Raw genomic sequence first — 14,290 nt, 5'->3', positions numbered from 1 at the left:
TTCTTTGGAAAAAAGACGAAAGTCTTGCTGCTACAACTCTTCGGTGTGCTGTACGCTCATTACAGTCTGACTAGTTAAAAGAATGAGAGGAAAGCGTGGTAATGACAACCTCCCTCAGTTGGCAGCTCGGCCTCCCACAGAGAAAACGCCTGGAGAGCACCATTAAGAGCGCCAGTGAAATTTACAGGCCTGCAGTGGGCCTCCGTATTAGTGGAGGTGAAACATGGATGGTGCCCTCAGGATGAGGACCCTCTTTGTGGATGTGAGACTAAATCACATGGGAACACAATAACGGGACTATGCGATGACAAAGGAGACTCTGTTTCCTGTTTCTGTCAGTTTCTGTAGACACACACTTGAGCCGCATGGTTTCAGGAACCATCAAGCGACTGACTGTTACCTTTAACCTAACCCAGCAGGGTGACACAAATAGCTTCCCCGCAGATGCCCGTTGATCCGTGGCCTTAAGCTACAGCAGTAAATTCTCTCACTAAGAAGAGGCATGTGATGACCCTCACTTTATTACTTTATCTTGACACTTTATTATTTCTTTTTCTCTTTTTTTTGTTCGGTCTGTGCAAACATTTTAGCTGGAAATGTGTGGACATTGATGGCCTAACCGAAAACTACATAAATAAATAAAGACAGAGGAAAAATAGGCCACAAAAGCAAATCACTCATATCACAAATCAACACTACATGGTGGGAGTGTTCAGGGTCATGGGAACGTAACAGAGATCAGCCGAGGACACAAAGAGCAAGTGGACTGCCCAATCCAAACACAACCAGCAGCAGGACCACACATACAACCCAAACTTACCTTAACGTAGGCGGTGTAGCGCTGGCACTCCTCTCGGTTGATGTCCAGGCTGAGCTGGTGGCTCATTTGGCTGATCTGAGATCCACTCTGAGCAAAGTAGACCCTGGAAGGCTGGCCTTTCAGGCGCTTTTCCACATCAGCCGTCAAGTTATACAGGAACTCTGAGAGGAGGCAGAAAACACTGTAAACATAGCATCAGCTGACGATAAATAGAAAAACCAGAAGTATGCAGGGTTTGGTTTTCTGGTAACTGCCATTAAGACATGAGAAAGAAAGAAAAATGTTTATTGCAGTGAAATTAAGACAAGTAAGAGGGAAGATGGGAACATTTTTTGGTTAAATTATATGATGGTGCTTTAGCTTAACAACAGCACTTTGTTCAATGTTGTTTCAGTAGATTTAATGTGATTTGGAAAAATGGCTTGCTCCTGTGATAGAGCCTGACTAAGCACCGCCACTGAAGAAATCAGGAATCTCATCAGTCACGATTTAGATTTTGAACGTTCAATTTTTCATCCACAAGCCGGAAGATATTAATTGGAAGGTCTTTTATTAGTGTCGACTCATGTTAACAGGCTTTTGTGATGATATTTCAAGAGTTTACAGTCAACTGACATAAGAATTAATGAAAAAATGTTGAATTTTCCAGCTGGTGGGACGGTACTAATCTTATTATGAAAGAAAACCTAGTAATAGTTTTCCTGCTGATTCCACACCTGGCTTTGAGACACAGAACAACGTCAAATCTGTTTTGAAATCGTAACCTGACATCACCAGTGTTTCTGTTTCTTTGCCCTTTTAAATCCCTTCCTCTCAATGAATCAACTTCATTCTCTAGTAGTTTCGTGAAGACGGTGTCATACTGGTAAAAGAGTGGGCGGGGTGGCAAGCACACCCAAGTCGGACCAAAGCCTACTGTTTCCATCGTCCAGCAGAGGGGACGCCATGACCTCACTCCAGAGGAGGCGAATGAAAGTTTCGTTATAGGAGTCACCAAACACACGGTGCTGCACTTTCCATGGTGTTTCGCCAGACGAATAAACAGAGAGGCTTTATTCCTGCGAGCCAGGACATATTCATTATGTAACGGCAGGCTTCCTGTTCCCCGGGGGGGGGGGGCTGTAAATGACTACACCCAAACACTGGAACAGGACTGCACCTCAGCCGTCAACAGTCACCCCACCCAACAGCCAGTTAGCAAATGTTGAAGGGTAAGTCATAAGCCATAGTGACACTCAGCCTCGGCCAATGGATGTGATGCTCTAACTCAAAAAGATAAGACATTACATGATGGTATGTAATGTGTGGTATAAAGTGGTAAACACTTCCTGTCTTAGGAGTAGGTGTGGTTTGGAAATTTGTGTGATGTTATCCCCTCTCTGCAGAGATCAACTGACAAAGTTGTAATGTGGTTGTGCGTCATGTGATGCTACTGACCAACACGTTCTCATCTAACATGTGGGATGAATAGCATGTGACAAATCGTAGGTATGTTGCGTGTTCGGAGGCATGAGAGCTGGATGGAGTGAATCTATACATGTAAATATCTTTTACGCTCTGATCATGAATTGCTTTGGAAAACTTTACGTGATAGGGTTAAGGTTATGGTTAGGTCTGGAATGGAGGGCTGGAGCTTCTGCTTGAAGCGTGTGTTACTGTCGTGAACGGCATTCAGTTGGATTCAATTGATAACCCAGAACGTCTGCCAGCCGGGAATGAGGCTGGCAGAGGTAACCAGGAACATACTTGTACCATACCATACAAAGTCTGTGCTTCTAAGTAAATACTTGCCTCCAACAAAGTTAATGTTCTCCAGATTTGCTCTCCTGGAAAATTTGAAAGCTTGTTTTTGCTGCTGAACGTTTTTCTTTGCCATTCATAAGTCTAAATGTCAGGTTATTATCCCAAAACTTTGAGTTTGTATATCAAAATCTCTAGTTAGGTATCTGAAAGTTTTGAGTTACAATCATAACATTTCAAATTATTATGTTAACATTTCAATTTATCTCAAGATTTCAGGTTAGGTATCTAAAAATTTTGACTTACTGACTTAAACTCCTGAGCAAATCAACATTTTGAGATACAAAACTTTAAAATTTGAGATAATAACTCAAAGTTTGGAGACGATAACTCGAAATTTCAACTTACTGACTGAAATTATGAGATACCTAACTCAAAATGTTGAGATAATAACACAAAATTGTGATCTCTGGATGGAAATAAAAAAGCCTAAACAGGTGAAGCTGGGGCAAAATCGATGTGACCAAAATACAGAACGATCTCTTGCTGTGTGGTGATCAGCATCGTCATTTTAATCAGCGTTCCATATTTGCATTGACGAATGTGAATTTCACTTTCGCAGTGATAAGAACATATCTGCAGGGATGTGAAACGGTCGTCACTAAGCAACAACAAAATACTGATATTACTTTGGCACATAACTCCCTTAAAACCACAATTTTATATTTTTATGACATTTGGCTTTGCAGACTTTTTTGTTTTTTACACTGACTACAGTAGTGCTCACATTCTTTAGGCTAAGCTAAGCACCTCTCATTCTTTGTGTACAGACGTGAGGAGACTATTAACCTTCACATGGATCTCTTTCCTTATCTACCTTACTGTCCAGGTTAAATCATCTATGGAAAGGAGCGGCAGCTGTGCATGCTTCATCACATCATTACCTATTTGTCCAGGTAGCTGTCTTCCTCTGAAACGCATGCAGACTGTGACGTTGAAGCAGTTCAAGTTCTGCTGGCCCTCGTGGCACTGTGGCACAGTTATGTTGATAGAGACAGGCAAGAAGATGGAGACATCCACTGTAATCACAGGCCGCGACCTACGACCACAGATTCCAGCACAGGAACACAGTGTGGGATAGACTGACCATTAAAATGACTCTGAAGTAGGATAAAGTGGCACTCTGCTTCTCACAAATATTGCCATGTCAGAGAGAATTATCCCATTACTCACCTCAGGAGCACCACGCTATCCGCCATGAAAGCTCCGATAGTAACATCTGCAAGGCAATAAAACATAAAGAAGATATGGCATTAATGCAACATATGCTGACAGCGCTTTTGACACCTGCAAATCCACAACAATGCACAGAGCTCTTTAATTGTCACGCTGTCTCAGTCTGCATGTCAGCTGTGGAATGCAGTAAACAAGATGCCTCAGTCACAAGTCTGAAACTGTTACTGCGTGACAATAACAGGATAAATCCATGATAAATATTTAAAAATGTCATCCTTTTTCACTTTATGTTTCTCATTTTGCTTTGATGTTCTCGTGTTGCTGAAAAGCTCTGTTATGACCATACCTGCGTATCCATTACCGTCCATGTCCACATTGCCAGAGATGGACTGGCCAAACATCTGCAGACCAGGGTTTACGCTGCGCCCAGACAGTTTCTGTAACACATGATACCAGCCTTTAAATAACACACGTGAGCCAACAAGGAAAAAATGAGCACTTCTGTTTTTTGTTTTTGTTTTTGTTATACTTAAATGAACCTTTCCTAACAGGTCTATAGCTGTGATTCATGAGGGTTGGGTAAATACGCCACCGTCAAGCCCATGAGGAAACGACTGTGTCTTATTTCTGGGTCTAAAAGTATTGTGAAACCTACACATATTGCTCACATGCACACATTCAGTATGTGTTTTCATTACCATGCATTGATCAGGCTGTAAAGAAGCTAATTAATCTGGAGATGAGGAGAAAGCAGGTCACACAACGATGCTGCTTCACATCAGAGCAAATTATATTTGCGAGTCCTTACCATTGAGTATTTTTTGGTTATTCCTGTGGCGTCCCCATGGTAGATATAAACCGCTCCTCCATACTCATCCTCTTTGGGCGCTCCTATGGCTACATCTGAGGAGACAAAGAATGCACAAGAAGTGTTTCTGTGAAAATAAATGAATGAAGACATAAATAACTGAATGAGTGCACAAAAGCTTTCATTAATCATCTGTTTACTTTCTGCTAGCCAGTGCCTGGGAAACAAGCTTTAACTGTAAGACTCATGATAGACAATTAAGTGTTGTTAGTGGCCATAAAACTTGTGCGACCTCTGAGAAAGTGGAAACAAGGCTATAAAGTGCTGGCAAGCACTGAAACACCCTCCCATTAGCCCTTTTCAGCAGAAAATCAGATATAAACTTGCTTTTACAAACCAAAACACCTCTACGCCATGTGGTGCAGCACAGCGATGTAGAAATGGTAAAAGAATTTTTAAGGAAGCATTACAGAGATTGAATTCAAGTCTTGAAGTCGTCAGTGTGAGTCTACAGTAGTTCTTGCTAATTAAATGGCAGCAGTTAGGTTGTAAATAATCGCCCGCCAGGCAGCGAGTGTGTCTGTGGCGAGTGAGTGACGAGTTACAAGATGAGTTATGCTTCCCAGCTGCCATCTTTCTCGGCAGACTCACACATGCTGTGCCAGGCTGCAAGCCTCTGGGCATATCTCACACGGAGATGAAACCAGGCAGGCAGAAGCTTCCAGCTTGGAGTTGGAGATAGAAGCCAAGTGGAGCCCTTCAGATCGGAGCCAAGCGAGGGAAGAGCAGACAGAATAAATGTATGTCTGCGTGCGTGTGGGTCATTCGGTTTGGGACTCCGTACCCAAAAGGGTAAGAGAGGGCAGTACTCTCTACTTGCCACAGCATATTAATAAAAAAAATGTGTGTGGAAATGAGGGGTTTTGTCGCACCTACTGGGCGACCATTGCTCGCTTGTGAGCTGAAGGGAAGAGTATAAACAGTGTGACTTCATTATCCTTTACATGACAGGGGAAAAGGCTTTGTTTCATGACATCAGGGCAATGTCAGTGTAACTGCACCGCTGCCACTATGTGTTTGTCATTCTTCAAACTGCAGATTAATGGTCCACTGGAGAATTTTGTAAGGCCACAGCTTTGCTCTGATCTGTCAGCAGTGACAGATGAGAGGTCAGATATGTCTTCTTTGGTTGAGCCTCTGAGCTATTGTTTAAGCATTAAAAAGACTATGAAAGATTTTTATAAAAACAAAACAAAACAAACCCCAGATGTGAAGTTTCTCTTTCGTTTACAGCTTCACATGCCGTTGAGGCTCACCTAAAAGCTTCATATAATTAAATCTTTCATTTGCAAAGCAGAAAGCTTTAAAAACATTGCTTTGCACCGACCTTGATAGCCGTCGTCATCTATGTCTCCGATTGCGGCAATGCATTCTCCGAAGTGTGCATTGAAAGCGCTATCGCCAGTCAACACGCCATCCTCTTCCATGACCCCCTAAAAACAAAATCAGGCAAGAGAATAATTTATATCCAGATCCAGCAGAGGAAAAAAAGAAAGCTGCAGTTACACAATTGCAGCTTTTATTTGATTAAATTAATTGGCCACCACTGCAGATAGCAGCCTTTCACCCAAATGACTTAACCAAGAAGTCGCTCTTGTTGCAATAACGCTTACACATACAGTGTACAAACAGGAGCGGTTAAATAACACCACTGCTGAATCTCACCCCACTCCACTCCACTGTTTATTATATGATAACCACAGTCAGGAAATAATAATGGAAATATAATAAAACAAGTCTGCAAGCTATGCTCTCATGTTCCTGCTGACTCCAGTTTCCACTCACGTTCCCTCTGCTGAGGTACACAGACACCTGGCCCTCATCCCTGAGCTGGCTGTGCATTGGTGCCCCCACCAGCAGGTCCGACAGGCCGTCCTGGTTCAGATCAACTGCACACAATGAGGAGCCAAAGTAAGAGCCCATCTGGAACCAAGGTGAGCCACAAAGCAATGGGTCAGATCACAGAAACACGAACGGTTCATTCATTTCACACACAGCTCACATCTAAACAGGATTATTTCTGCTTTTATGGACCAATATTAAAGGAATAACAACACAGCTTCAAGCTGCCTCGAATTTCTTTTAGTTACTCTGAATGAAAAACATTAGCCCCCCCCCCCGGCTGTAGTTTGTGGCAAGCGTGCTCCTTTCTTTTTCAAACAGTGTATTTCTGGCAACAAAACAGTTAGAGCAGTGTGTCTGGAAGAGTCAATGATTCCTCAGGCACACTGGGACCACACATTCATGCTCATACCATTTTCCCTGAGGCTTGAAAACTCTTCACCAAAGATGCACCATCAATTTTAAAAATATAAACCTGAAAAAACAAAAAAACAGAATCACTTCAGCAACCGACACAAAAGGACTTCGAATGGCTGAAAATGAAGATGAAAGCACTACTTTTCCGCTGCTGCTGTGCTGAGGAGCCCCTGCAGCGATGTCTATTACATTAGGAGAGGAGAAGTGTCCAGCAGTCACAGCATAGCCTGGAGACAGAGACAATAATTTGTTGCAGCCGCCTCTGTCCTGATGTATGTCATTTAACATTATATTCTCATTAACCTGCTCTCACCAAGGTAGCTGTATCTGTGGGAGTCAATGTTGTCTTTGTTCAGGCTATAGAAGGAGTCAGAAGTCAGGTTGTACACCTTGACCGTCCCAGTCCAGTAGTATGACCCCGGTGCCCCCATTACCACCAGCTCCTGAAAATGAGACAGCCGCATATTCATGCAGATAAAAGTGGCAGGGATTCACCCCCTGTGTGCACTGCAATAGCCTGCTGCAGAGAGGGGGAGGAAAAAAAAGGAAAACGCTGTCGGGTGAACATCTGGTTAACCAACAGCCACAGAATGGTTTTCACTATCTGTCCTTAAACACACATGCAGCAGTATCAGCTTTCCTTGCTGCGATGGAGACTTTCCTCCCTTGAAGGAAATCTAAAAGCTGTGAAATGAAGTTGCTCAAAGATTTTTCTTGTAACGGTTCACGGATATTTAAGCTGACAACGGAACAGCAATAAAAATGCTCTGTTTGGACTACGCCTGAGTCGGTTGTAAAGGAGGATGTGAAGTTAGCACCGAGCGCGCTCCTTTTGTGCAAACAACATTAAAAACACAGTCAGGACCTTACTCAGCGGCATGCACTCTGTGCTGCGGTGTCAAACATCTGGGCACCACAAGGCGTACCGACCAAGGTTCAAACAAGGATAAAGGTTTAACGGTTGGACACCGTTTCTTTAAATTCTTCACATTCTTTGTAGGGGGTTCAAACACTTTAACAGATCCACACTCAGGTCGGTCATTCGTGAAAAAAAAAGGGTTTGATGATGAAGTCTCTTTGGTTTGGAAACACTAGGTTCATTGTGGAAACCAACATGGTGTCACTTAGAGCTCTCCTATGAGCAGCAGATAGCTGCTTTTTATCCAAATTATTTAACGTGGTATCATTCAGCATGGTATTATTACCCAGCTCTCCCGTGAGGTGCAGATAGCTGCCTTTTATCCAAATTATTTAACCAAGGAGTCACTCTTGTTGCAATAACTCTTAAATACAAAGTGCGCAAACAGAAGCAGTTAATCGCATCCTCCTCTCCATCCCCATGAGTTGGACAAAAGCATGTCACATACACTAAAATCTTTAGTTCCACTGAAGGCTCGCCACCTGTAGGGGTCTTTGAAGTTTATCTATGGCGATTTTACATTGGGGTTTACTTGAACAACGGAAAGATCCCCGAAACCATCTGTGAATCTGAGGCTCTGCAATGTGGCTCTGGAACACACATCTAAGAATCTGAAGCATGTGATGTTTTTGAGAACTGACAATACGGATATTGCTTGTTATTGTGTATTTGCGTGTGTGTGTGTGTGTGTGTGTGTGTGTGTGTGTGTGTGTGTGTGTGTGTGTGTGTGTGTGTGTGTGCAAATGAATTCAATTTAAAATCGATAATCAGGTACATTCTAGGCCTTCTTCTGTGTCTTTCTAAAGTTTTAAATTGCCAAAACTCACATATTTATCATGTAGTAATATAAACATTTCACTTTTCATAGTTATCCAAAATATTACAGGACCCCTAATGTGCAGTATAAATGAAAGAACAAACTTTTAAAAAAAAAACAAAGCCATGTGTTCTGCATGTGGTTTGACTGTGTTTGAGTCATTCGTGTGTATATATAAAAGCTAGTGCGCAAATTTAGAGTTCATGTTTATTTATTCATTTAAGCCTGTTAGATGGCAGCAAATAGTGGAAAATGTCCATCACATTTTTTCCATAATCCAAAGGTCTCTAGGTAATTTATTTTGCCTTTCCTAACAGGAGTAAATGGGAAAATCCTCACACTGGCAAACCTGAAAACGACTAGAGTTTAATAATAGTAACAGGCTACGCAGATGCTAAAATAATATTTTGCATAGCTAAAATAAAGGAGAAGTGCAAAAATGATATGAAATGAATTTCTTGCCAGTGAAAATGTTTGTTAGCCTAGGGCCACAGCTGTGCTCTGAGGACACATTTTAAGTCATGTATGGTCTACTGTACATTACTGTATGTTCCAAATTAAGCTTAACTGTAATCTGAGACATGAAAAGAACCTTTGAGGAACACATGGCTCACAGGAAAGACTTATCCTGCACATGCATTGAAAACAAGAGTCCTAAACTGGTTACAAAATACATTTTTCAATTTTTAATGAATCCCTCAAATGCATCTTTTCCCCTGTCACACTACAGTTCTGCTAAGATGCATGTAAGAGTTAATCTATTTGCACTTCCTCTCACCAACTCCACTCAGGCGCTTCACTGACTCAGTTCAATGGGGCAGCTGTGTGAAAGTGCAGCATCCGGAAGACCGGTGGATTGATTCCCCAGCTATACCAGTCTGCATCTTGAAGTATCCTTGGGCAAAATACTTAACCCCAAGTTGTTTCTGATGAATTGGAGCGTGTGTGCAAATGTGACAAAGGTATAGAAAAGAACGCTTGTATGAATGTGAGTGTGACTGGGTGAAAGAGGTAATAAATTTGTAGGAAACTAAGCACTTTGAGAGCTCAGGTAGAATAGAAAAGATATGTTTGGGAGAACAATAGGTATTTGTAAGATACACAAAGGTAATACACGATCATGAATGGTATCGTGTCGATACAAAGCAAGGCAAGACAAGAGCATCAAAGCCACGGAGAAAAGGAAACTCATATTTTCTTTAACGTTTTATCTCGTGGAACCACACCAGAGGTCAGGTGAGGCCGCCACATCCTTCCCTACCTATCTGCTATCTCTGAAAACATTAGCTTACAATTGTCAGCAGAGCACTGGTGGTTTTGATACAAATATATTTATCTGAGTGTAGAATTTGGACCACACCAAAGTCTTCTATAAAGGAGGATGTGATGCTACTGCTGAGAAGGCTATACGTGATCATGGATGACATCCCGTGTCAATACAAAACAAGGCATCAAAGTGACAAAGAGGCGAGCGAAGGGAAAAAGATCATTCAAATAGCCTTTTAAACATGTGGTGATGCGATGAAATATAGAAATTTACCAAACAATGAGAAGAAACACTATCTCTGTGTCAACCTGACAGAAACCGGGGGACTTCACAAAGATGAACAAGCACTGTTACTGACCTCCGTAAAAACTCCCGCTATCCCAGCTTGGCACGAGCCATGCTCTTCCCCATACTTCTGCTTATAGTCTGTAAGAGAAAACAAACCACAAATTATTTCACTGTGTGCCTGAGCCAGCGTTTACTGGAGTTTTTCCTGCATTCCATATGGAGCTAGTCAAAGTCCCGGTCCCATCCAAGAAGAGTCTGGGGGCAGAAAGCAGACTGAAAGAAGGGGTGCAACACCACATTCAATGAAACAACCTCTCACATGCGCTCTCAGGTTACGAAAATATTGAGCTTGGATCGGCACAAAATGCACTGTAAATATGGTCCCATGCAAAGTGTGTCTGGCCTCTCTCCCTGCAACTGCTGGCAACATGAGTCACCAAAGGAAGTGATTTCCTGACCTGGGAGCATGATTAAGGTGTAAACCAGGCTTTCATAAGTAGCTCTGAGTCACATAACAAAACATGTGAAGAACACATTTACAAGAGTGGCCATTAAATGCTTTACAGCACATTATTTTTCAAATGGAACTTCATTTTTAGTGTTGTAGCGGGCGCCCGCACTAAAACAACCTGCAGGACAAATGGATTTGATTTACTGCAATCATAACAAAATTGAATTTCTCTAACTTGAGCAAATCTTTGCTTAAAAGCACCTGATTTCGGCGAAGTTAAGCCAAAATCTGCATCGTAAGACCACTTCAATAAATTTGCCAGCACTATACCTTTGTGAAAATAATTTTCTTTGGCTAAGTGGTGCAAAACGGAAGACAAACTCTGCACTTCCACAGGTCAAATGCTCGTATATTTGGCTTCGCAAACTGGGTGTCCTTTCGTAGCCGCAGCTGGCTCTTGCCAAAGTTGAACTTGAGGGAGAGAAATCACACTTTAGGGCTCGCCCACTACCGTTCCCCGGTGCCAGGACACCAATCAGAAATCAGAGGCAGACGTGGGGCTTTTACAGTGACGTTCCTGGCTACAGAAATAATGTGCCGTGAAAATATGTAAAAGGGAAAGGATGAACAAAACAAACCGGTTATTCCAAACCTGGGAGCCTGGGCCTCTTACAGAGTCCCACAGTCTGTGTGGATTATCTAAAGGGATGTTAAATTATTAAAGGGATCTGAAATAAAAACTAGAGAGTATCTCACTAGCTGTGGCACCACTGAGTTCTGCCGTCTCAGTGTCCCCTGGCACTCTATGGGTCAGACCTCACCAGTTTTTTATATAGACCTTGATTTTCATTTTAACTATAAGTGTATAAGCGTACCTTTACATGATTGACAGCTCAGAATATTCCATATTTAACTTATAGTAAGCCTCTGTGCAGCCTCTCTTTGAAACAAGCTCCCTTCTCTTTCCCTGTGAGCCACCTTTCCTTTGATTGGCTGCCCCTCACAAGCCCCTAATATAGGATTCCTCCCTCCTCTTTTTGTCATCATAAAGAGCCAAGAGTAAAAGTAAAGAGCAGTCTAAAACCATACTTGGACTTCATTATTAAACCTACATTTTATAAACTCAACCAAGAAGGTCATGTGCCTCCGCCATTGGTTGGTTAGTCATTTTTTCAGCAGGGTTATGAAAAGCTACCAATCTGATTTTCATGAAACTTGGAATGAAGCATTAGCTGAGGAGAAATGGGTTGATTGCTGGTGCAGATCCAGACTGTGTTGCAAAAATATCAAGACACTTATGCAGTTTTGGCAGCAGATTGGCAAAGGTCTGGACTTTCTGAGTGGCTTTCAGGGTTGTTTTTCTGGTACTTTCCAGACACAAAAAAATGATGGAACAAGCTAAGGTCATAACCAAAGTCTACGCTTTGATTTCAGATGGATTTAGTTGATTAAGCTTCTGGAATTCAGTGACAAGCTCTCTCGCCCCAATTCAGAATGATTTAAAATAAAGAAAAGCCCCAACAACATGAGTGCTGTGATTTTGCTTGTACTATACCTTCATAACAGGGGATAAGTGGTTTTGTCCCACGCTGGAGCGTTGGGGGAATGATGGAGCAGTATCCATGCGGAAGGATATGCTCTGACTCGTAGAAGACGTTTTTCCAGCGGTGAGCACAAGCCTGTGAGAGAAAAGCATTAGTGAACAACACATACGCATTTCCGTAAACACAAACAGCTCAAACTCCAGGCAGGCGTTGATCAGCAGTGACGACTGAAGCCCCCTTTTTCCCGCTGGCCTGGAGTCAGCGCGTCTCTGTGGCTGTCAAATGATCGTCAATGAGAGGGGGAATTAAAGCCCATCCATAACCCTGACCATAACAGCCATGGTCTGTGGTGTGAATATCTCGAGATCTGTCTTTCCCATGCAGCATTTGAACGCTCAAGCGAGAAAATGTTCACATCAATGACTGTTCGTTTTAAAAGTTTTAATTTCAGGATGGCTCCTCCGGGTTTTTGCGAGTGAGAGAGACAGGGAGGCCAAAAGTTCAGAAAAGCACACGCAGCGAAAAAATAAAGTGGATCAAAAGACAAAGAAGCAAACTTCTCCTGCATTAAACTGCTGTGGAAAAGTGGAGTGCATGAACGGTACAGGGGGTAATTCTCCAAACAATACTTTCCACTGTGTTTTTCAAAAATATAACAGCCAAGTGTTTGGTAAGCAAAAGGAATACAGAGCAGATTTTACAAATTTTGCACAAAAGAGGCCACATAAATGTGTAAATGTGGTAATAATTTAGGACCCTGGGGGGAATGGTGGTGGAGCCCCTGTGGCTCTGGGGACAGCTTTGGATGCCTCTGTGCACACAGAGTCCACTTCATTTCCCTCCCCAAAAGAACCCACCCTCCCTAACTCCAAAAACACACACACATAGCCAGTCTCAGTGAAAACAAGAGCTTGGCAGATTGTGGGCATACAAAACGCATCAGATGACTGTCTGGAAGCAAGATGCTATGTTGAAAAACCCTTGTGTTTCGAAGGAAAACGTGGCCAACAGAAGTAACAATATCAGTATAAACTCTCCCTCTTGAGTAGAAGCAGATTTTTTTTTCTTTTTTAAGATCCATCAGCTGATATAAACATAGCAAAAAGGCAGCTGACACGCTCCGCAGCAACTGAGAATTTCATGGTTGGAGTATGGAATCTGTGCTGTTGTCATGTTCCTGTTCAGTTTTAAAAGACCTCGCTGGTCACAAACAAAAAGGCCTCCACTGAAAGCGCAGATGAAATCACCACTGTACACATCTGCCAAACAGCCCTTTCCCTTCATGAGTTCATTCAGATGAGATTTTTAAAAAGAAGAAAAAAAGGAAAAAAAAGAGGCCCATCAACACGTGGCTCTGGAAAGCCACCACCTTTATTTTATCATAAGCCTCGACCTAATGGCCAGAGAGTGTGCAGCTACTCGGTGTGTTGTTATACAACGCTAAGCTCAAATTCCCAACGCTGACAGCTCCAAGAAGTCTTCACATTTTCACTGATGGGTAAAGCCAAAGGTATTGGTTTGAAAATTGTGCCAGTACATTCCAGTGAGGTATTAAAGAAATGGACCGGAGAGGTTTGGATGGATGAAAAGTTATCGGGATGTCTTTGAGCAACAGGTATTCAAACATGAGAGAGTTGCCCACCCACCTGACGCCTTCAAACTCTCCTGCATTGCCACTAGTTTCCGCGCTGCCCACCGCAGGAGGCGGGGGGTTAATATTTAATGAAAAGCCGCTCTTGGATGGGACCGCCGCAGAGGGGCTGAAGCCTAAACAAACTTTGCCAGCTGCCCTATGATCTTTGTGCAAACACTTAGCAAAGCGCCCCTGGGATTAGCACCATTTGAATCCTCTAAACCAGGTTCTCCTTTCTTTTGTTTTAACTAACAGTCTGCTTTTTTTATTTAAAAAAAAAAAAACCTGTTCCAGTGACTCTTCCAGCTCCACACACGAGGTGAATGTTTCACAGAATTATGTAACCACACAGTCGATTCCAGCTGATGTTACTCCACTTTTGAATAGAAAATCATTCCGATTCATTATTTAAATTCTTCGTTTTGTTTTTTTTTAATTTATGGCACTA

The 14,290-nt window shown here is 42.4% G+C and overlaps 1 protein-coding gene across 1 annotated transcript in view; it reads right to left on the bottom strand.

Moving 5' to 3' along the window:
• itga9 (integrin, alpha 9) overlaps positions 1-14,290 on the bottom strand; it is a 48,766-nt gene that overhangs the window by 31,120 nt on the left and 3,356 nt on the right. The window contains exons 4-15 of the mRNA XM_004556046.4: positions 12,221-12,344; positions 10,285-10,352; positions 7,237-7,366; positions 7,065-7,150; positions 6,919-6,981; positions 6,450-6,587; positions 5,992-6,097; positions 4,605-4,699; positions 4,143-4,233; positions 3,794-3,839; positions 3,505-3,659; positions 821-981 (exon numbers count right to left, since the gene is read on the bottom strand). Coding sequence (XP_004556103.2) covers positions 821-981; positions 3,505-3,659; positions 3,794-3,839; positions 4,143-4,233; positions 4,605-4,699; positions 5,992-6,097; positions 6,450-6,587; positions 6,919-6,981; positions 7,065-7,150; positions 7,237-7,366; positions 10,285-10,352; positions 12,221-12,344 — 1,263 coding nt within the window. The remainder of the gene's footprint in view (positions 1-820; positions 982-3,504; positions 3,660-3,793; positions 3,840-4,142; positions 4,234-4,604; positions 4,700-5,991; positions 6,098-6,449; positions 6,588-6,918; positions 6,982-7,064; positions 7,151-7,236; positions 7,367-10,284; positions 10,353-12,220; positions 12,345-14,290) is intronic.

This window comes from Maylandia zebra, linkage group LG13 (genome assembly GCF_041146795.1).
Source record: "Maylandia zebra isolate NMK-2024a linkage group LG13, Mzebra_GT3a, whole genome shotgun sequence".
NCBI lineage: Eukaryota > Metazoa > Chordata > Actinopteri > Cichliformes > Cichlidae > Maylandia > Maylandia zebra.
This window is presented reverse-complemented; position numbering and strand designations above follow the sequence as displayed.